At 28.6% G+C, this 25,070-nt stretch overlaps 1 protein-coding gene across 1 annotated transcript in view; it reads left to right on the top strand.

The window, feature by feature from the left end:
• The window catches only part of LOC123305582 (putative uncharacterized protein DDB_G0282133), a 99,705-nt gene extending 77,749 nt beyond the window's left edge, over positions 1-21,956 (top strand). Inside the window, exons 5-8 of the mRNA XM_044887354.1 lie at positions 19,344-19,464; positions 19,901-20,283; positions 20,540-20,814; positions 21,757-21,956. Of these exons, the coding sequence (XP_044743289.1) occupies positions 19,344-19,464; positions 19,901-20,283; positions 20,540-20,814; positions 21,757-21,904 (927 nt within the window). The 3' untranslated portion in view covers positions 21,905-21,956. The remainder of the gene's footprint in view (positions 1-19,343; positions 19,465-19,900; positions 20,284-20,539; positions 20,815-21,756) is intronic.
• The last annotated feature ends 3,114 nt before the right edge of the window (positions 21,957-25,070 follow it).

Here is a 25,070-nt window from a genome sequence, read left to right as displayed (position 1 = left end):
TTCAGCAAATATTCTGAAAAAGTAAGCAAAATTTCAATTATTTAAACAAATTTACTTATTTCTACTCTGGCGCACTGTTTATTTGAAAGCTTTTCTAGACCTGTAAGAACCAATTATAAATATTTTTTAAGCTTTGATATACTTAAAGTAGGTAAGACTAAACTCCGGCGCTTATGGAATCTGACGTCACGTAATCACTCTTAAGGGGTCAACAAAAAATCTTTTATAAAAATACTTAAAATTGCAAGCTCTTACTGTAGGTAAAAGTAGAAAATAATTTTTTAGGAGTCACTCATACATGACCATTCGTAAAAGGTTGAGGTACCCCGAATCATTGTTGATATTTTATATTGAACGCCTAAAGCTTATAAAAATAGTCATAGCATTTATAATAAATTTTCTCATTCAAAAAACGTAATTTTTGTGTGTAAAAATTGAAGAGATTCCTTTAACATATTACTTGTAGTACCTAGTTTCTTGTAGACAAGAAAGTCTCTTCGGTTTAGACAGCATATCTCGTACTTTTCCAGACTAAAAGCAAAAATTTTTTATTCATTCTGCACATCTCAAAACTATATAATTTAAAAACTGACTAAATTGTCTAAAAGTCTTCTTTATCCGGTTTTTGTAGACCCCAAGAAAGCCTTAACACATAAAAAACATTTAGATTGTATAGCAACTGGTAAGATCTAACAATACACCGGTATTGGTTACCCAGACATGTGTATAACCATATAGCGACTAAATTGCGCTTCATAGCGAGCCATAATAATAGTTTTGAGGGTAAATTTGGACTCCTCCAGGAATTTGTGTTAGTACGTCACCGAAAATATAAAAAAAATAGCAGGTCTTCGGGTAACAATTAAGAAATTAAACAAGAAACTAAATATTTAGACTTATTCTCATACTCATAATATCGTGCACTTGCATAATATCAAACAAAACTATCAAAATCATAAAATCCAACTGCGTTGGGCCAGTGGGAGGCGAATTACCGCAAGAAGGGGGGGGGAGTATATCCACATTCGTAATTCGAAATCGTGATCAGTGACCCCAAAAATACCCAAGTATACTTTTTTGGTCCATTTTGTTGAATATTTACAGAATATTGCAATTTTGGAGCAGCGGGGCGAATTACCAGGGGGAGGAGAGGTAATCGAAATTCTGGAATAGTGATCAGCGGAAAGCCCCCGAGTATACGTTTCGAGCCCATTTTGTTGCATATTTTCAAGGTTTTAAAATTTTCACAAATCACCTTAGAAATGGATTCTAATAATTGCCTTATTTGGCACGTAACAATGGCCAAACTTTCTAGCGGCAACAATTTAGGAGTAGATTTTGATATATGGACCTCCCTGAACATTTTAAAACAAAAACTGGCCCGATAGGTTGAGGTACATAAAAATTCGTCATTTTATACTTTTTTTCATCTAAAATGATTCGTCTATCTACAATTATTAAAATAAATCGTTGTTATAATCTACACATATAAACAAACTAAATCTGCCCACATGATATTTTCATTTATCGATAATATAAAAATTACATTAAATTATTAAACTCTCAAAAATGAATAAAACAAAATTTGTATTATGCAGTTGGCATATATTAAATTTTCATCACAATATTTTCTGCATAGAACCAACCTCATTTGAATTGTTAATATTTTATTGATTAGAAAAAATTTAAATTTGTAAATTCAGATTAATTTACTAAACTTTAAACATCATTTCATTTCAAATTTTTTTTTTTATTCAAAGATATGATGTCATTCTATATAAAACATCTTTAACATTCATTTAATAAAATCATCATTTGTAATTTCTTATATTACTCTCGATCATTTATTATTAAAACCTATTTTAAATGTTTGTGCGTGTTCCGTTTTTCTTAAAGTAGCACATGCGCGTTTTAAATTGTTTTATACTTGTGTGGAAAAAATATTATTAAAAAGTATACTTAATTGTTGTTTATGTGGGGTTTTGTTAACAAGTTTATATATCCGAAAAAAATGGAATTTCCTACACCAGCACCACGAAATCGTACCAGAGAATATTTAACTAAGGTAGTTTAATCTTTTTTTTTATTTGATGTTAAACTTATTTTTTAACTTTTTTGAAATTTAAATCCAGAATCATTTTTATCGAGTTAATTTAATTTGAAAATGTAAATATTTTTGTTTCTACTTTCAATTCAATTTCTTATTCATAAATGTTGCCTGGCATAATCGCTAGTAGAAGGGTTTAAAAAAATCCTGTAAACTTGAGGAACGAAAGCGAAAGATTAAAATAATACTTAATGTCGACGAAATTTTCTCACCTACTGCATCCTTATTGAATCGTGTCTTCGATTTCGAGTGATAAAAAAATGATGATAAGCCTCTGCATAAAAGTTTAATTTTATTAAAGTAATCAATGTCTTAAGAATGTACGAGCACCAAGGCAATTTTAAATAAATGCTTGATTTTTTTTTATATAAAGTTGGACTAAGTCTAAATCAATTCTGAAAATGTTAGGGATAGGAGGAGGTCTTGTTTCACTCATGATCAATGTGCAAAATGCAAAATTCTGAATTTTTTCAAAATAACAAATATTTTTGTATTTTTTGATCAGGTTTAAGCAACAAAGTATTCTTGTGGTTTTTTCTCTAGACGCTCAGTTTTCGAAATAAAAATTATTTAAAAATAAAAAATGCAATATTCGATTATAAGAAAAATGTGTTATTTCTTTCATTCTCTGAAGGAATTCGTTTAGCTAACGCAGCTCCTGCGTTACGATTTTTTTTAATCGCCGTAGAACGATTCGACTGAATTTTTGTCGTGTGCTTCAAAAATTCCCCCTTAGAATGAAGGGAATTCAAAAACTAAGAGTTTAATTTTTTTTAAATTACCAATTTTCAGTCACTTTAGCGCTTCCTAGAAGGTCCTGTTTAAACTTAAAGAAAAAACTGTTTAAATTTAAAGAAATAAAATTTTAACTGAATTTGGTCATTAAAAAATGTTTCCAAAACTTGTCTTCAAAAAAATGTTTAAAAGAGTAAAAGATTTTGAAAAATTTCATGTAGACAACGTTTTGAAGTCGACACAAACCATATCCTAAGCTAAAAGCTGATTTATTATTGATATGATTATTTATTTTAAAAATATTTTCAAATTGGAGCATTATTTTAAAATTAGTTCTATTTTTTGCAAAAACATATTTTTAATATTAAATATGACATATTATTATTATGATTATTATTATTATTATTATTATTATTATTATTATTATTATGTAGGTAAGTTAGGTTGCGAGATTATTATCATTAAAAACAAAAATGTTTATTAAAAATTTTTAATTAAAAATATTATTTTTAATAGAAACACGTATGTCATTACATGTTGTATAGGTATACATTTTTGTTTTTTTCATTTTAATATTTTAGTTAAAAATTTTTCAGTAATGATGTTTAAAATGGAAAAACTACAAATTAAAAACAAAAAATAAAAAATTTTTTAATCAAAAACATATTTAATTATTTTGACTTTTCATGCAAATATATTTTTAATTTTTGAATATATTATGAAAATTTGCTATATAGAATAAAATACAAATAATTTAACAAAGACTAATTATTTTTGTGTATATTTTCTCAATTTCATGTGTAAAATGATTTTAAAATAAGTAAATAGCTAAACTAGAAAAATATAATAATTATGTCAAACAGCTTAGGTCCAAAAACTTGGTCTCTGTTTAATATTCTAGAATGATTGGGACACAAATATCATGAAACCTAGTCAATTTGATTATTTAGCTTCTTGAATTTGGTTTAAAATATATCCAAGACATGGTTCTTGATATAAGATTTCAGAGTATATTTAAAAAAATTACTCGTGTATTCATCAAATACATCATCATTTGACCCATCAAAGATAGGTCAAGGGTCAAATTTACCTATATACAGCGTGTCAACTTAAGTTGGCTTCATATGGAAAACTTTTTTATTATAAGGTTTACGAAAAAAAGTTATTCTGTATAAAAATCTCTGCTTTCGAAAATATTAACATAGAGCTATTCATTTTGACATCCAATGTACAGAGTATCCTCCTCTTAAATTGAAAAAGATTGTTAGAGGAATGTTAATGGTCGTTTAGAAATGTATACCATTTAGAAAGATACTAAAGGCAACGATTCAAGAAATCACTCCCGAGATATGTAGGAGTATATTTTAAGAATTTTGTAAAAGAACAATTACATTTATAGAACGCGAAGGTGGGTACGTTGAGACAAAAACGAACTGAATATCAGATATCGTGTTTTATAAGAAGGATTTGGAAAATTTAATTTAAAATTGAAGTGGTTAAATTGAAGTGGTTTCCCTTATTATCTTTTCTAAATGGTTTACAATTCTAAACGACCATTAACATTCCTATCGAACTTTTTCAATTTGTGACACCCTGTACATTCGATGTCAAAAGTTAACATTTTCGAAAACAGAGATTTTTATACAGAATAACTTTTTCTAAACCTTATAATAAAAAAATTCTATCCCCAATATATTCTCAAATCTATGGCTTCCTTTTGACTAAAAAAAAAGCATAAGTAACTTTTTTATCGGTAATTCCTTGACACTCCGTGTATTTTGAGCTTCAGAATCCAAAAATAGGATTAATTCGAAGGTTGGGGAAGTATTTTGTTTAATTTAGCCTGAATTCCTGTATCAACTTCAAGCACAATATCGGAGGGAGAAATTACTCATTGAAGGGCAAACTAAATTGGATTTTTAGATGTTTTGGTTCTTATTATGCTTTTCTTACAAAAAAAAAGAACGATCTTCAAATAGAACGCTCCAATTTTACGAGAGTTTTCGAAGAAATCAAAAGTTATTTTTTGAGTTAAGCAACACAAAAATTTTTTGGGACCTATTTATCAAAATATCAGAAGCTCAGAAGCATTAATTGTGACGAGCAACCCGTCGAAAATAATAGTATTCGAATTTTTATTTCTTTTTATTACTATGATGATAAGGACATATTTTAACGTTAAATTGGTAAACAAAAATAATAAAGATTTGAATGAATGTCAGTCACAAACTCACAATATTTTTTTGTGGTTTTGTTGATAAAGTAGTAAAGAAACAAACCACATTTAAATATAATATTCGGTTCGCTTATCACAAAATAATTCTATATATATATATATATACAAATGCATGCATATATTTATTCTTATCTACATATGTATTACAATTATTATTATCAAAATTCACATAAAATGTGAATGTACCCCTTTTACCCTTCATCATCCTCATAACACACTCGTTAGTTCGTTAGTCCTCTGTTTTTTTTGGTTGATATGATGCGGTTTGTAGGAGCAGGATATTCATGTGTTTGAAAAATTGTATTTTTCGTCAACACGATACAAAATTCTGAGACCTGGATAAAATTCAACCTTTTCTCATTATCCGAGAAGAAAAAAGTACGGTACATGATAAACCTTTCACACAATAAGTTGTATCGTGTTAACGATTCGGGGAATGGTTTTCAGATTCTTACCTGATCATAGTAAGTGACCAGCAACTACTGCAGAAAAAAGACATAGGACAGCATGCATAAATTCTCTATAGAAAAAAGCAAAGGAAAGCGCTTAGAAATAGATTTAGTGGCCTTGTGCGCAATCTTGTGGCATAGTATGATTATGATACTTATCTACAGAGCTGTTTATGCACCTTTTGTTACAGGGAAAACGTGGTATGTATTGGTCTACATACATGCTTTCTTTCAGGCTTGGAAAGCTATTTTGTAACATATTAGGAACTATACATTTTTAAGCCAAAAATGTTTACCAGTGTAAGACAAGTCAGAGCAATTAATAATGTGACCTAACAAGTAATTTTCAGCAAACTACGCTGTCAAACTGAAAAAATAAGGGGATCATAAATCTACCATAGGGAATAAAATTGTAACGAACAAACCAAATATTATCTACTCTATTGGGAAAATCATTTTACAAAAAAACAACCAGTGTCTTTTAAACAAATCACGATAAGAAGCTTAGATTGGGTTTCACCAATCTAAGTTGAATAAAGGAATGAATATTAGGAAATCATAGTAATTTTCATCGAGTTACCCTGTTTATGGCTGCCATATTGACCGCTTGAAATCATTAGTGATTTTTCCAATGGATACCTAGTACTCCAAAGTTGACGTTCCAAAATTTTTGCATAAAGTTCTAAATTGCGAGTAAGAGGCTAGAAAAAATAACGTGCTTATTGAGCCACAGGAACAATGTACTTAATGGGTGGTCATAGCACTGACGATAGCGACCTTCATCTTATCTTAACCTAACCTGTCGCCTTTGAAAAGTTTACAGTAAGTGGATAACCTAATAATCCCAGTTCTATATAAGCTACTATTTCCCCTTATAATATTTAAACTCCTCAACTCAGTAAGTGTAACCTGACGGACATTTTCAACAAATTATATATAAAATTAATGTAAATATTAGTTAGAATTTGATAACATCTACTGTATATGTATATTACAAGTGTATACAGTGTAATATTTACTTACACTGTATACACTGTAGTGTGTATGGTATGGCATATAGGAGTTAATTTACAGTAAAATGTGTTAATAATAATTATTATTATTATTAAGTATTATAGCATGGATATTGTATTGCTTTATTTTACTGGAAGGATTCTATTATACAGGATGCTTAATATATATGGATAGCCAACAGGTTCGTAACTAGGGCGTGGCAAAGGAGGCACTCGCCACCGGCGCATAAGAAATAGAGGCGCAAAATAAAACGTATGTTTTATACGCAAAACGTTAGTAAAGAATCATGTAAAAGGCGCTCATTAATTTAAATAAAGTCATCAAGTTAAAAAAATTTTTGATAACACAGGAAAATTTGATTTGATCTTATTGGAATTTTTATTGAAACGCGCTTTTGGGTCATTCTTTTCAGCTGTGATGTCAATTTTACGCTAGCTATCACTTATGTGCTTAATTCCGGGACCAGGGCTCCACATTCTTAAAATCTATTAGAGCTAAGTTAATTTTGATCACAAATTTGAAAAGTATGACCCAAATTTACTAGGATTACATACTTGGTTTATCAAAATTGGATAAAATTTGGATGTGATAGAGCAAAATTAAATTTTATGGATTCTGATGACGTCACAAAGTTAAAAATTCGTTTTTTTTGATAACACAGGCAAATTTGATTCGATCTTATTGGAATTTTTTTTGAAACCCACTAACTTTGGCTCATTCTTTTCAGCTGCGATGTCAATTTTACGCTAGCTATCACTTATGTGCTTAATTCCGGGACCAGGACTCCACATTCTTAAAATCTATTAGAGCTAAGTTAATTTTGATCACAAATTTGAAAAGTATGACGCAAATTTAGTAGGATTACATACTTGGTTTATCAAAATTGACAATATGGTACTTTTTGATACATTTTAATAAACAGTGAATATATTAATAATAATTAAAATTTTAATCCAATTTTGTTTGTATTTCTCTGTATTATTTACTTTATTTACTATCAACAAAATTTCGATTTTGGAGGTTAATCAGTTCCATATGAAAAATACCCCAGTATCATTTAGGAGAGTAATAACCCCTTAAACTACTAAGTAGGCAGATATTAGATAGAGAGCATGAGTTTTTTAAATTCAAATTAGGCAATTTCTGTATTCAAGCAGACTCATCAATTTATGAATGCATTTATGAAAATCTATGAACTTCATTTTTGGTTAAATGGCTTCATCAATAAGTAAAATTGCTACTTTGGAGTTAAGAATACTGTTCATTAATCATGTTTTCATCCACAAAAAATAATCATGTGATTTGTGATATCGAATGGGCTATATTTTGTCCAAAAGAAAATACCTCTGTTGTCACCTCGTGCGACGTGTTCAATTACATTAAATCATTTTTAAATTAAAATGTCGTGATGGTACAATGTTTAAAGGTATCTATCTTATTGATATCTCATACCGTTTAGCTTTTATTTCAAATTAAAAATGTATAAACCCAATTTGATCATCCTATATATGCATTATGCACTATACTCTAGTAATATTATTATAAAATTGAAGTAATTAAAATATCATGTATACATTTTTAATTGTATATTTTTTTTAAAAACACAACAAAAATAGCTTAAATCATTTTTTATTACAAAGTTAATTTAACATTTTTAGTAGCTATATTTAGCTTTGTTTTTTTTTTGTTCTGCCTTTGGAAAAGTATCATGTTTTTATTAATATTAAAATTAATATTCATGTTATATATTTTAATGAAAATTATACCTATAATTTCATATAAAATTTTATACCTATGATTATATTTTATTTTATATAATGAAAATTAAGGAGTTTCATTAAATTTTATATAATTTTAGTATTTAAATTTGAAAATTAATCCTACTAATAAAAAGTTGTAGTAGAGAAAATAAATATGTATTACACTTCATTAATATTTGTTATATATGATTGTTATACAATCCCGGACTGAGGACATAAAATTTATTTAGGTAATTCACTAAAAATTTTGTCCGCCTACGAAATTTTAATGATAAATTTTCTGTATATTAGCTAAAAACGCAGTCGAGGAATTTAAATATCTCCAAAAATCCGTTCAGTCAAAGATTGTTGCGTTGATTAGCATATTTTTTGAGAATATAATCGTTTTTTTTTTAGTTTTTCCTTAAGTTTTACGTTACTTTTATGTTATCCATCGTTTAAAGATTTAGTGCCAAAAGAGACTTCTATTTAAATACAGATTTTTCAAATAACCGTTTTTATTTATTATGAGTTGCCTTCTAAATTCAAGGTCTCTAAAAGGGGACCTCCTATGTACCTGGAGCTCCACACGAGATTCATGGGGTTTGTTATTCGCATCAAAATAAGTGTCGTATTATCTGGATATGTCTCGTATTGTCTTACAAAAGTATGAAGTAAATTTAGTAGGATTACATACTTGTTTTATCAAAATTGGATAAAATTTGGATGTGATAGAGCAAAATTAAATTTTTCGTATTTTGATGACGTCATAAAGTTAAAAAATTCGATTTTTTCGATAACAGAGGCAAATTGGATCCGATCTTATTGGAATTTTTTTTTGAAAGCCATTAATTTTAGGCCATTCTTTTCAGCTGTGATTTCACTTATGTGCTTAATTCCGGAACCAGGGCTCCTCATTCTTGAAACCTATTAAAGCTAGGTTAATTTTGATCACAAATTTGAAAAGTATGACCTAAATTTTGTAGGATTACATACTTGGTTTATCAAAATTGCCAAAAACTTTTTGGTACATTTTAATGAACAGCGAATATATTAATAATAACTTCAATTTTAATCCAATTTTGTTTGTATTACTCTGTATTATTTACTTTGTTTATTATCAACAAAATCTCGATTTCGAAGGTTAATCATTTCCTTTGCAAAATACCCCAGTATCATTTGGGAGAGTAATGAGTTCCTTAACAATTTTTTGCTCGGGAATGTTGAGAGAAATCAATACTTCAATTTGATACTCTCATTTGAATAATTTTAAAAAGTTTATCAATTAAATGTACACACTCTTTAACGCAAAATGACACGATTATGGTGACTCTCCCCCATTTTGCCTTACTCTTATGTTAAATACTATCAGTATACGAATTTTCATCAAAATCGTTAGAGCCCATCCCGATATATATAAGGCGCAACCTAAATACTTGCCACCGGCGCCATGTACCCTAGTTACGGCCCATGAGTGAGGTAACTTTGGGAAACCAAAAGCTTTTAATTTTTTTAAATAAATGTTGCACCTTTGATGAATTGGTGAACCTAAGCGTAAGGTGAGACGATTAAAAATATATTCATAAACAAGTTTTACTATATTCATTTACAACAAATCTATTCTAATTAATGTTAAATAATTTTATCAGTTTTTAACTTTAAACAGAATTCCACATAATTTTCCCTATTTATAGAAATAAAATTATTAAAATATATTTAAAAAAAACTAAAAATCGTTTATAGTTTTGTTTCAAACGTTTTAAAATTAATTAACTAAATAATTAATTATATTATTGATTTAGAATTTAATTTAATTATAATTTTGTGTATAGTGCTTTATTGTCAAATAGTTTTCAAGTGATTAGTTAATAAAATATAAATAAGTGATTTATATTTGTTAATTGCATTTCAACATACTTTAATAATCTATAAAAATGATGTCTGAATATAAAATTGATAAAAATAGTCCATTTTATGATGCTTTAATTAAACAACCAATGTATAGTGATGGTTTTGTGAAGGTAGGTTTTTCATAATTAATTTTGTTTTTACCTACCTGTTTACATTGTACCACGTCGCCTAGTCTTGATCTGGGGAGGAAAATATTCCTGGCCTGGGGAGTATAGGAAACTGAATGGGTCGATAGATGAATCGAATTCGCGTATGATAACTCGTATGTTGTTTGATAACGTTTGTTGAACATATGTCCATCAATTGTATCTCTTTCACTCTGTTTTATAAAATGTCAAAAAAATAAATTTAATTTTTTTTACACTCCTTAGGCAAGACTTAGTTATCCGCTCACTTCAAAAATTATAATATAAATTATATTGAAAAAGGGTGATATTACATAATGACAAGCAGAATTTCACTTTCACCCTCGTACCTCCCCCCTTTTCCTGCATCAGGGGTGTTATCCGCGAATTCCCAAAAAGTTTCCTCCCCACCCCCTTTTCATAATGACAACTATACATATATTGGAAGGACTACAGATGACGAGCATAACTCGGCTCTATCTCTTAGATCACGTCTCACCTTATTTAATTTCAACCCCATATTATCTAATTTTGTATACTGATTACCAACCTTTACCGGCATTTGAAAAAATATTACGATTAAATTTACTGGTGAAAAATTTAATGGGCACTGTTTCATGATCTCAAAAAATTGAAATAAAAATTTATTTAAGATTTATATTCTGACTTTTGAGATACCTACATTGTTATAGGTATCTACTATCAAACTTCCATACCTTCAAAAAAGAGCGAGAAAGCTTTTGGCAGATGAGAACGCTTAAATAAATAATTCAATCTTGTAAATAAATAAAAAATTTAATAATTCTATAAAACTTCGTACTCTCTAATTATCAAATTGGGGAGAGGGGAAAAGGTGACTTAGAAGATTACGACAAACACAATGTTATAAAAAAAATTGTACTATAATTTACCAAAGAATTAGTATTGAGCATTATAGTTCACCTTTGGAGTTGCTGATATTAGTTCGTCCACTTTTAGTTCTTTTGCTTTTTTCAAAATTATAACATTGGGAGCTTTATAATTAAACAAGTGAAAACAAACAATTGTCTGAGTTAATTGTTGAAATACCATGTATAGACAGTGTTAATTACTCTGTCACATTATACATACATACATGTCACATATATATAACTGATATTCCCATATAATACATACTATACAATTTTCGCCGAATTTGCGCTCTCGCGGGTAAACAGTAATGTTTTCGAAAAAATGTTTCAAACAAAAGTTGTTTATTTTTGTACGGAACATTACATTTAAATTTTTGTTCTATCCCTAACGATTCACAAGATGGTTTCTACGGACCTAAGACCCAATTGACCTGTGTTGCTCATTTACGAAATCGACCTCACGTTTTACTTACGTCCTTAAAACGCTATAAAAATTTCAGCTTGATATCTCTTTTCGTTTTTTAGTAATCGTGATGACAGACGGACAGACGACAGACGGACAGACAACCGGAAATGGATTAATTAGTTTAGGTGATTTTATGAACACCTTTACTAAAATTTTGTTCATAGTATCAATATTTTTAAGTGTTACCAAATTGGGACTAAACTTAGTATACCTTAGTATATTTCATAAACATGGTATAAAAATTGAAATATTTTAAAATTTTACAGGCAGCTATAAATATATTTGTTATAAGTTTATAAGAAGGTGAGCAGAATCGTTGCTGAACTAATTCGCATAGTTTCTTGAACAAGCCTACAATGATGTGGTCTCTAAGTTTCATACTCACCACAGCCTTCGTTATACATTTAACACACCTATTGTAATAAATCTCAACGTTTTCAAAACAATATTTTCTTTCATTATTTTCCTTAATTTATAAACAATATAACATTATTTTTTATAAACAATATTTCTCTTGTTTGTTTATTTTTGAAAATAATAAAATCAATCACTCAAGTACTTTTAGTAAACCATACTTTTTACATAATAAAACAATGGATTGTTTTAAAGATCGAACTAGAGCAGGCTGAAATGGCATAGTTATATGAAAAACTTCTTGGACTGAGTTGGTTTAAAGAAACCTTAAAAAGCTTGCTTAAAAATTGTTCCAAAAGACGTTTATTAGCAGAGATTCAGTTAGCTAAAAATATATTATACCAATTTGAATTCATGAAATGTTAAGAACTTAAATTTCTAATTTGCCCCGTACATCAAAAAGTATTTTTTATACGTCTTGGGTCAAAGGTAGGCCATGCTTACACGCTTTTGAATTAAAGTACAATTATTGGACAAAAAATCTAATTTTGTATTTCAATTTAATAAGACTAGATACTACAATCCAAAAAAATTTTCAAAATTACAATCAATAATTATATCGGAACCCAATTTCTTTACTGATAGATATTTCGGATTGAAAAATGTTCTTCTAATGAGATTGTTTTTGTTCACTCTGTATATCTACAGGGTGCATAAGAACTTTTGATTCATTTCATAGTGTTACGGCGACCTTTAAAAAATTTTAATTAAGGAGTACGAACTTTTAAGCATTAAATTTAATTCAAATTATTACATTGCGTGCCAATTCATAAAGTTAGACAATAGACTCGCCTTCAAAGAGTACATTTTATTTCCGTGTCTTCGTTATTTTAAACATCCATAGTTCTTATATGCTTTTCGCTCAGATGAAAAAGTATATAATTCGAATTTAGAATGCCAGCGCGAGTTTTGAGTTATGAGGGTTCGACATTGTTGTACTTTCAACAAATTAATATTATTTTTAATTTTTGAAACTTATTTGTTATTTCTACCTCAGCAAAATCATTTTAAGGGAGTTAAAATCGGCTAATTTTGCTAAAAAACAACTAGGTTATGTAGTGTTCACGCAATATTGTTAATTGTTTCGAATGTTTCGATCAGGAAGTCACCTTTTCATCCGGAGATTGGTAAAATGCCCAGTTTATCTGAGACTTCGAATAAAATATTTAGATTTGAGAGTCCTAATTCCAAATATTATTTATTGATTTTTAGTCTCTGTATAAACTTTAAAAAAATGTTTTTATACACAAAAATTATTTATTAAATAAAAATTAGCGTTAATAATTATACAATTTGTAACAGCCTTGAATATTTTACAAAATATATGTAACAAAAAAAAAAACTAAATACAAATGAAAACAAACAATTGACTGAGTTAATTGTTGAAATATCATGTATAGACAGTGTTGATTACTCTGTCACATAACACATACATACATGTCACACATATATAACTGACATTTCCATATAATACATACTATACAATTTTCGCATCATTTGCGCTCTCACAGGTAAACAGTGATGTTTACAAAAAAATGTTTCAAACTAAAGTTGTTTATTTTTTTATTAGGAACATTTTAACTTTTGTTTTATCTCTCCAACGGTTTACAAGTTGAGTCCTTCGGACCCAAGATCAAATTGACCTATGTTGCTCATTTACGACCTAAACCTCACTTTTTCAGTACTGAACACGCTATAAAAATTTCAGATTGATATATTTTTTCGTTTTTGAGTTATCGTGTTGTTGCGGGCAATTAGGTGGTTTTATAAACACCTATAACAAAATTTTGTTCTTAGCATCAATATTTTTAAGCGTTACAAACTTGGGAGTAAACTTAATATACCTTGATATATTTCATATACATGGTATAAAAAACAACGAAATGAAATTAAACAATACTTTTTGTATTATGTATGTATTCAATCATAAAATTATGAAATCCATTTTCCAAAATAATTTCATAACATTTTTATTACTTATACAATCAATTTTAATAATCGAAAATTGGATAAGAAAACCAAGGTTATTTTATGCAATACTATTATAAAATTTTTCGCGAAAACCTGATACAAATTTTTTTAATCTAGAACAATCTTTAATATTTCGACATCATATCAAATTTTTTTTAGTATGAAAAACTGTTGATCCGAGATATGCACGAGAAAAATTAATGCTTTAGATAACTGCGTTGAGATTTCGATAACCATTAAGATATTGTCCTATCTATCGTTTTGTATTCGTTGATATAAATTCTTCAAAATTTAAATAATTCCGGGTAGTATTTAAATAACTGAACATGGCTGCATCGCGTAACGTGGAAAGATAGCTAGCGATAGACTTATAAGGATATATCCACCACTTTGCACCAAATTTCGTCAACCTGCCTTCGGGTTAGGTTAGGTTAGGTTATATTGGCGTTCACCAAGGACACACTTACGCTATAGAGACCATTGTGATACCATATGTATTTTACCACCTTTCCAGAGGCTGAGTGCACCTCCTTCATGCATATACCATGCACTACATTAGCCCAACAGAACTATTAATTAAATTAATTTTGTTGCGACGGCGGGAATCGAATCCGCTACCCTAAGCATACAACGGACGGAATTGGTTACGCCCTTACCAACTGAGCTAATAGGCGACCAACCTGTCTTCACTCGGACAGGAAATGGGATAGACGGAATTTGTCGCAAAGTAGGTAAACAACGGCACGTAAAAGAGGATACTTTGACTGGTATTAAAAGATCGACGCATCCATCTCTCGCCAATTTTTTCCGTCTATCTCCCGGACAATGTACCGTGCTTTATACAACAATAAATATAAATGCCTCGCATACATCTCCCACCTCCTGAGAAGAAAATAAATTCCAAAAATTTTATCAAGATATTTAATTTCCAAAAAATCATTACTTATTTTGCAAATATTTATTTAAGACTAGTAAATACAATTGACTGATACCCTCTTGATGCGATTTTTGTTGAGACTAGATTAATTTTTTTTTTTAAATCTCACAATTTTAATAATTAATTTTATTTTATTATTATTATTATTATTATTATACATAGTGGAACCACTGAGGTGAAACCGTTGCAGTAAACTGAACAATCCGACTGTATAGTTAGTACCACGCCGGCAAGATTTCATTACATCAAAATTAAAATAAACAGTTTTAATATAGGTAGTAGTTTTAGAGTTATTGCGAAAAAAAAGTAAACTTTCAATTGAAAAAAAATATTATTATTATAGTAATTAACTAACAAGTTTTAATAAATGCATTATTTTTAATAAAAATCAGGTTAATTTAATTGTATTATAGTTCTGTTTGTTAGCTGTTGTTATTAAAGGAAATTGAAGAAAAAAAAAATGCTGATTGTTAATTGTTATTATTAATTTTATTTTATTTATATTTTATAAATTAATTGATTTATTTATTACGTTTTTGTTGTGACCGTATAATCAATCAATCAATGTGTGATTTCTTTGCTAAAATAATGTGATTTTATTTATATTTTTTGTGATTTAATATTGTTAATATTTTTTCGTGTGCCAAAAATTTTACTATGATTACTACAAATATGGGAACGATAGCTAGACGACATTATAAAAAAGATACACGATTTTTATTAGATTTGTATACGTTGACATATGATGAAAATGAAGATTTGGAAAGTTTGGGTGAAATTGTAAGTTTGATTTTCACATATTTATTTGTTATTTCTAAGTCAAGAAATATCTGCGTGTAATTTTTGAAAGAAAAATCTTAAGAAAATTATGAATATTAACATAATTAGAATAATTATTCTTGCGGACATAATGATTCTTTTTTTTTTTGAGAAAATATTTCGTTTAATTTTAACGAACTTGAAAATTCTCTCGGAATAATTAAAAAGGCCTATGAGTTATACTGCTTAAGAATTATATTGAATAAGAATAATTATATTATCGCTTCTCGCTCATGACGTTATTTTTATACCATGTATACGAAATATATCAAGGTATATTAACTTTAGTCCCAAGATTGTAACGCTTGAAAATATTAAATATTGATGATACTAACAAAATTTTGTGGTGTTCATAAAATCACCTAATTAGTACGTTTTCGGTTTTCTGTCCATCTCTCCGCCTGTTTACCAACACGATAACTCAAAAACGAAAAGAGATATCAAGTTGAAATTTTTATAGCGTGCTAAGGAAGTAAAAAGCGGGATTGAGTTCGTAAATAACCAACATAAGTCAATGGAGTCTTGAGTCCGTAGGACCCATCTCGTAAACCGTTAGAGGTAGAACAAAATTTTAAGCGTAAAATCACATCACTGTTTACCCAAGAGGGTGCAAATTAGGTGCAAATTTTTTAGTATGTATTATATGGGAATATCAGTTACATGACTATCTAAGAGTGGATATCTTTCTTTACTTACATGACGTTAAAAAACAAATAATTGGGTCATCAACACTGTCTATACATGGTATTTCAACAATTAACTCAGTCAATTTTTTGTTTTCAATTGTTTTGAAAAATATTTCGTTCCATAGGTGCTAGGAGGAAGTGCCTGGGGTGCACATACACCCCCTCCCCCTTCGCAAGAACGAAAATACACAGTAAAACATTAAGAATTTCTTTTAATCACCGTTTTAATAAAAACTTAAGACCAATTTATGCCTTAGAACGTCGTAACGTGCTTGATATATTCCATATATACATGGTAGAACAAGAATTTACGCATCTAATAATAAAGAAACGCCTTCAACAGGAATGTGCAATTATTTTTAATTCAAGGCTTTTATTTTGGAATTAGGATATTAAACTTCCTCTTTATTATTTTATGATTATTTTCAACTTTTATGTGGCCAATTTTCGGCATTTTAAATTCATTATTTCATTATAGTTTTTGAAATGGAGAAACTACATATCTAAATGTGAACGGAGGGCCGCAAAATAAATTCTTATTCAATAAAAAATATTTATTTTTTTGTGTCATTATTTTTAATAATCATTTAAAAAATTATTATCATGATTATTGTATTTTTTTTAAAACATAGCTATAGATACAATTATTACTTCTTAAACGATTTTTCATTGAATTGAAACCAAAATAAATAAAAAAACATTAATTACATTTTAATTAGTTTTAAATTTATTTTTTTTTATATATATATATTTTCATTTTTTAAGAATGTATTAATGACCTAGTCTTTGGTTATTTTGTGGGTTTTAAGTAAATTATACAATTGAAAGTAAAATTCATTAATTCATATTTAATTTTGATGCTAATTATAATATTTAAATGAACTGTTTATATAATTAAAGTAATAATTTTTTAAGTGAAACCATCATCAAAATGGTTTCATAAAATTAATTTTTTATAAATTTGAATAAATGTATATTCAAATAATAATAACTAAATCTTTCGGAATAAAATAATCATAAGAACTGTTTAAGAAATGCTCCGCTCATACTATGGAGGGTAGAGGTAAGGAAGACATAACTAAAATAGGGGTCACACTAGAGTGTCCAATTGAAAACATCAAATAACAGTTCTAAAATTGACCAGAATCTTCTAAAATTGACCAGAATCTTCTAAGAAGTTCTAAAATTGAGCACTTCTTTTAAAACTTACACTTTTGCTACAGCAGCGCAATCCTTATTTGCTACTTTTCGATTGACACTCTTGATACAGATGGTCCTCCTATACCCTATATAGCTCATACTATGCGCTTTTTAAAGAGGATGTGGTCTTTGTAAAATTAGCACTCCTATACATAGAAAAACTATCTTTTTCTAGCAGATAACTAGAAACTAGTACTAAATGAACCGAAAGAGCATCCGTTATAAAATGAGCGCATTGCGCTGGACTACCATTATTTAGAGGACCATTATTTAGAGGATTTAATAAAATAATTTGAGTTGAATTATGATGTGGTTTTTATTACTAATAATAGCGGGTCTTTCTTTGAAACGATTCATTGATTTAAATAACGGCAAATAAAATTTGAAATAAATAAATGCCAGTATTTTTAAACATTTTTTATGTCAAAATTAATTCTTGGTAACGTGAGGTCGATTATTTAACAGAAAATTAAATAAGTAATTTTAAAATAAGTAAATTTAAATAAGTAATCATAATCCTTAATAACAAAAGATTAAGATTTTTGAGCAATTTAAGTTCAATTCGAAATAATTAAAACGCTATAATGGTTGTAAATAATTTGTTATAAAATTCGTACGGTATAGATATATTGAAGAATTTTAATATATTTTGATTTATAATTTTATTTAAGAGGAAATTCATGGCCATTGAACAATAAATAAAAAACTGAAGAAATTTACTTAAGCATTTAATTCCAAGGTCTAAAAATAGTTCCTTAATTTAACAATAAAATTTTTGCTTTGTTATTAAAAGTGAAATTAAACTCCATAAACCATTTTTAAGGCATTTATGGTAAAGAGAGAAAGCTAGATTTTTAATATTTGTACCTCACTTTATCTTACGATATTTAAAATATGCTATCCTTTGTATATAATACCGCCAACAGTGTTGCCATATCAGGATATCTTTTAAACTTTCAAACAAACGTATTTTTTTTTCGTGAAGATTAAATTAATTTTGATAGTATCTTATCATATTTTCGTTATAAATATACGTTTTTTCGATTCATTAATCGGTATATATGCTTTAATCGATATTTTTTTATCAATAATTATTTGATTATGTAATACTGACAACATTGGTGTACAGTGTGATTTGATATATTACGATAACCTGTAAGAATATTTTTGTTTATATTGAAACAAAAATGTTCGAAAACTTATTAACAAATTTAAAAACACAAACAAATAAAGTTTCTACGTCATTTAATGAAAATTTACGTACTCAAACAACAAAATTAAGTGAAAATTTTGATAATTTTAAATATAAATTAAAAACAAATAAAGTTTCAAACTTTTTAACGAAACATAATAATGGTAATGAATTCGATGAACAATTAAATAACGATTATTTTTCACCGCGTGCATTTAGTACAAAAACAGTTCACTGTGAGGAAAATGATTTAATGTGGCCAATCTTAAATGAAAATAATGAAAATATTATAAAAGTTATACCGTTTGATGAGGATCCTGAAAATTTAGATATAGTTGAACGTTTTATTAAAGTTATAACGATTAATGATAACGATGCTAATGAAATTGTAAGGGTAAATTATTTTGGTGTAAATTTATTTAGGATTAATTTGAATTTTTTGTTTTGTTTAGAGACGAACAGATCGAGAAGAGATACGACGAAGATTGGCTATGGGATCAGAATCAGATGATTATTACACACCAGGTGATCGACCTGGACGAAAACCAAGTCTTCAAGCACGATTACAGAGTGGTAAGATCTTAAATAATGCAAAAGACGATTAAAATTGTAGAAAAGCTATCTAAGAGTCTACCAAAATTCTTTTAAAAATATCAGTTTCGGTTAAAGTTTTATGATGCAATTGCTAAACATCGTCCAAATATGAATTTCAATAATTTAATTTGATTCTAACAATCTGCGCCATAAATGTTTAGTATTGACTCCTTTATTTGGAATAACAGCATTGTGTTATTATAGACAAATATTTCAAAACGATTATGCTAAAAGGTCTACTGGCGTTGCCCCAGCTTAGACCATATAATATTGAAAATAATTTTTGGTTTTATATATTACGAGGAAGAATCAAAATATTTTTCTAGGAACAGGCTAGTTTTCATGACCTTGACCCACTTTTTAAAATAAACAACTTGAATCAAAATGTTTTTTAAATAATAAAATTTTGTTACAGGGATGAATTTACAAATTTGTTTTATGAATGAAACCGTATCGGATTCAGACAGTCCAAATTCTGATAATGAATCGACGACGATTACAACACCAGCAGCTCCAAATAATAATAATTCAAAACTTATATCACGAGCCCCTCCATACCATAAATCAACACCAACTGTTGGAAATAATACACGAAATTCTCGACAATTAAATGGTCAAAGGCCACTCAGCTTACCCATTAGTCAACCAGCAGCTCAACCACCATTAACGACTCAATCGACGCAATCTTTAACTGATTCAGTGAATGAAGCTGATTTCTTTGCACGACAGGCTCGTTTACAAATTGAGGCTCGAATGGCACTTGCTCAAGCTAAAGAAATGGCACATATGCAAATGGAGGTATGGAACAATATATTAACTTTCTTTTGTAAATTTGGTGTTTTTTACAATTTTTTAACTGTCTGAAATTTTGCAGACATTTTTATACCATAATATGTATCACTCATTTAATATGAAAATAATCAAAATTTAGAATTACAATTCCATGGGATGTAGATGTAAATACGAACAATATGCCAACTATGCCAAATTTCCAAAACAGTTTTCAATTGTCCAAATTTTGTTTCAAATTTGATCAATTTTACATTTGTTTTAGGTTGAACGACAAAGGCAAAAGAAAAGTCCAATTACCGAAATGGTACGATCAAGTTTAGAAAAAGTTGGTATACAATTTCCTGAAGAACGTCGACGAGTATCGCGGCAAATATTAACAGAAATGAATGTTGCTCAATTACAAGTGATTGTAAATGATTTACATACTCAAATTGAAGGCTTAAATGAAGGTTTAGTCAGATTTTTAATGGATCGTGATGATTTACATATGGAACAGGATTCAATGTTGGTTGATATTGAAGACCTTACCAGATATTTGTAAGTATAAAATCGATATTTGATATTGTAAAATAAATTCATTCCGAATTTAACGAGATGAAGTGTCCAATGCGATGTAGCCAAATTTCTTTTTTTTTTTGTAGATTGTCAATTCTCCTATCTTTAATGACTAATATTCTTAAACCATGAAAATCCAACTTGCTTCGCGATTATATGAGAATTTTTTGAAATATATCCCGAATTGCTCCGAAAAAGAAGCATTGTGCACAGAATTTTAGGCGATATCTCAAAAATTACTCACCCAATCGTTAAATGGGTAAAAAATCTTTTTGTACAGTAATTTTGTCTAAAAAAATGCAAATAGTGGATCGATTTGAAGGTTAGACAAACGATTCTAAGATATCGCCATTGACTAAAATCATATACGAGAAGTATATCCCGGAGGCAATTCTTTAGGCCATAGTTCAGCAACTGGTCGGCAAATCAACCATATTTTTGTGCCAATGATTATTTAATAGTTAGGATTCAAAAACCATAAAAGTTAAATTTTTTGACGATTAGATGAGTTTTATACCGGATATCTCTAAAATCGCTCCTAAATAGAAGCTTTTCATAAGGGATTTTTATGCGATATTTCAAAAACTTTTTAACCAATCGTTAAAAGAACGATTTTATTTTTTGAGTCAAAATTATTCTAGCTGCCAAGTTTCAATAAAATCGGGAAAAAAATTTGTTTGCTATGAATTGATTTGAATAAAAATCATTGTTTAGAGTTGTAGTTGGACGTGTATGTGCTGATGTTGTATCAATATCCCGCAGACTAGTCTTCGAAAAATTCTGCTTTATTTTTCGTTTGATACCTCGCTCACTAGGCCTAACTTTTTTAAAATTAATCATTAATCATACGAAAGATTTAACAGTATTGCCATGAATTTGTTTATGTAATATGTCTATTTATATGTGTTTCTTTCTTTGTTACAGAGGCGCTAAGGAACAAAGTGTTAAAGAACAAAAATTAATAACACCACCAGTAGTTAATAATAATATACCACCACCGTCGCCATTAATGGCAATTAGCAGCAGTATGAAACCACGTTTACACAGGATAGCTAGCCTTGTTAAAAAGTAAACAAAAATACCATCAAAAATTTAAAAAAAAAGAACAAAAAATATCAAAGAACCTGCCATCATTTGACAAAAAAAAAGAAAAACAACAATTATTAATAATATTTAAAAAAACATTGTAAATATGAATATTCTATCTCAATCTTACTCTTTCTAATCAAATTCTGATTGATATTGCATATAGATCTATTGACTCTCTCTTTATCTCTCATTTTTAATTTATTGTATTTTTGTTTTTATTTTAAAAAGAGTGTGTTGTGTGTTGTTGATACAAGTGATGAAAAGTTTTCTTCCATTTACAAACAAAATAAAAGTGATTTTATAGAAGCATTCTATCAAACTCAAAAAGCATGCTAACTCAGAAACATACAAGCAAGGAATGCAAGCTTTTAGATGCGAAAGTTGGTAGTTATTTCTTATTTTGATAAATACTGAATAAATACAAATAACGAATCTGTTTCGAAATACAGGTCGTTTTAATGCCCATCACTGTTTTTTTCATTCTTATATAGGGTGAAGATTCTGCAAAACTATGCTCTGAGATTATCGAGACGAACGAAAAAACTCATTACCAAATTTAGATTCAATGCGTATTTCCCAATCACAGAGCACAGAGTCAGGAGGGCATTTGGGTAGCGCAGTGAAGCGTCTACTTTGGAGACGGAAGGGAAAAAAAAGAATGTCAATACAGTGTTGTCGACTGCAGATATTAGAGCAGTCACCATACTAGCGGGCCATTCAAATTCCACTGTCAACGATTTTAAAACCGAGATATGCCAACTGTACATTTGAATGACCTAATTATTAAACACTTAATAACTTTATAATCTAAGCTCCCTCGAACCCCATGAACCACTAAATAGTTTAATAATAAACGAATTACCATTAATTTTAACTATAAATAAATGTAACCTTAGATTCATAATTTGCACAGACTACTGTCTTGTTGATTAATACTTTTAATTGCTGTACAAAGTGAACAGCTATGTAGACGTCTGACTTTGTGACTGGATTAATTTATTGATTTTTTAATTCTCGGAAGGTACGCATCACATCTAAATTTAGTAAAGAGCTTTTTCATTCTTCTTGATGAACTTAATCTCGTAGTATTGTTTCTCAGAATCAATTTAATAACTCCCTGTATATTTAACAGAATGACTAAGACAAAATCGTAATGGGCTGTACTTTATTTGAAAATATTTGTGTCTTTTACTGCTTTCAGTGAAACCTTTTTTTAGGGAAAGCTTTCCACCAAAAAATACCGGGAATTATTATACAAAGACCTCACAACTTTCGTTCAGTCAAACTTATTTATTTCGTCACTTTTAAAATAGGCCCAGCCCATTCCAGGCAAGAAAAAATCTACTGAATACGATGGCTTAATGCTGGTCCTTGCAATGGAGTTTTATCGTCGTACGATAGCCTACAATAATTTTAAAAGTTTGAACTAAATTCTTTCATCAATTATTTCGTTGAATAACGATTGTGATCTCTAAGGACTACTAATTTAACCTACTAATGGGTCTTGTTCATTTTGTGCTTAGTTAACCATCGGAAAAGATTATTATATACGATTCATTTTATTTTGTGCGTAAATGGAATGACTATTTTGAAAAAATTATTAAAAGAAGGAATATAAATTTGTGGCTAAATGTAAGGGTTTTTGTTTGGTTTTATTTATAAAAAAAAAAAGAAATCAAGTTTGTTTTAAAATTTGCTCAATTCATTTTTCAATGGTAAATCAGTGTTTTATAAAAGTGTGCTTGAATAAATATTAGAATCACTCTAAAAAAATGATTTCACTTTCGTTTAATGTTTATTTCATTATTCGATCGAACGAGAAATTCGACCATTGATGGTTAAGATAACAAAAACCAGCATTTTTTGCAAGTAAATCTGCAACTAGTCTAATTTTAAGAGGAATTCAAATAAGTTACTGGTGCTATATTGTACCCAAAACTTGGTAGAATCCATAGAATTATTTATAAATTATTGTTATTATATTTTTAATAAAAAAAATCTCTTTTAAATGTACCATAATTTCTTTGGGAAGTATTAGCACATTTATGTAGGCGTGAATTTTTGGGAAGAGGTTGTTGTTCTTAATGAAAATCGTTCAAATTTTACGTTAAATGTTTTATAATATAGAATGGTACACTCATCCTTGATCGTGAGTGTACTTAGACAATTTTGTAATAAATGTTTTCTTTTTCTAGCCACCATTTTGTATAAAAATTAATGCCATGTATTGCGAATTAAATAATACTTTTGTGTTGTCATCAAAAATTGACAACACTTAAGCTTTGTGTGACATATGATGGATGTAATTAAAAATACCACCTCCAAAGAAAAAATTTGAGTTTTAATTACTCATCAATACCATTTTCTAGTCGATCTAATTTAGTAGTAAAATTATTGAAATTGAAGTGGAGAAGTTGATTAAGAAGATGATATTTTTTGAAATTTCTATTGCTAATTTTATAAAGTCATTGATCCTGTAAAGCAAAAACAAAATATGATATTTTAAAACATATCAAAGTGGCTGGACTTAAATATTACAAATTTTTCATTGAAATTATCGAAAATGCCACATTACCTATTACGCGTTGTAGATTCGAATAAATTCGAATACAAAAATAAATTCAAATGTATAAAATTAGTCACAGGTGTCTGTAGTTTAAACTAGAAGGCCAACGATTTCGAGGCAAGCGAGTTGGGCAGAGGGTAAATTGAGCACAACATGGTGAGGTGAAATGAATATCTATGGATGGAGATCAACGGTTTCTGTAGCGACGTAGCTTTGAGTAAAGTGCAGATTGAAATGTAGTTTGGTGAAATGATGTGTTGTGCGTTTCTCTAATTAATGCAGTGTACGTAAGATTACGGCTACTGCATTATAAAACGCAGCATTTTTTGTTTTCATTAATATAGCCCAACTTTTTTTCTTCTCTCCACTGCAATCAAAATCTGGGCACGCAATCTGCGATGGATGCGATATGTTTAGCCAAAAATATATTTTAAATGTATTCGTTGTGTGCGTAGTCATGGTAGGGATAATAAAATCGATGCCAGCGCTTTAAGTGAAAAATTTTGGAGATAAAGTGGGCTGTTATGACTAATTTGCAATTATTTACATGTTAATGATATAGAAACTGTCAAATTAAAATGAT

Source organism: Chrysoperla carnea, chromosome 1 (assembly GCF_905475395.1).
Source record: "Chrysoperla carnea chromosome 1, inChrCarn1.1, whole genome shotgun sequence".
NCBI lineage: Eukaryota > Metazoa > Arthropoda > Insecta > Neuroptera > Chrysopidae > Chrysoperla > Chrysoperla carnea.
Note: the sequence above shows the minus strand (reverse complement) of the source record. Positions and strands in the feature narration are given on the sequence as shown.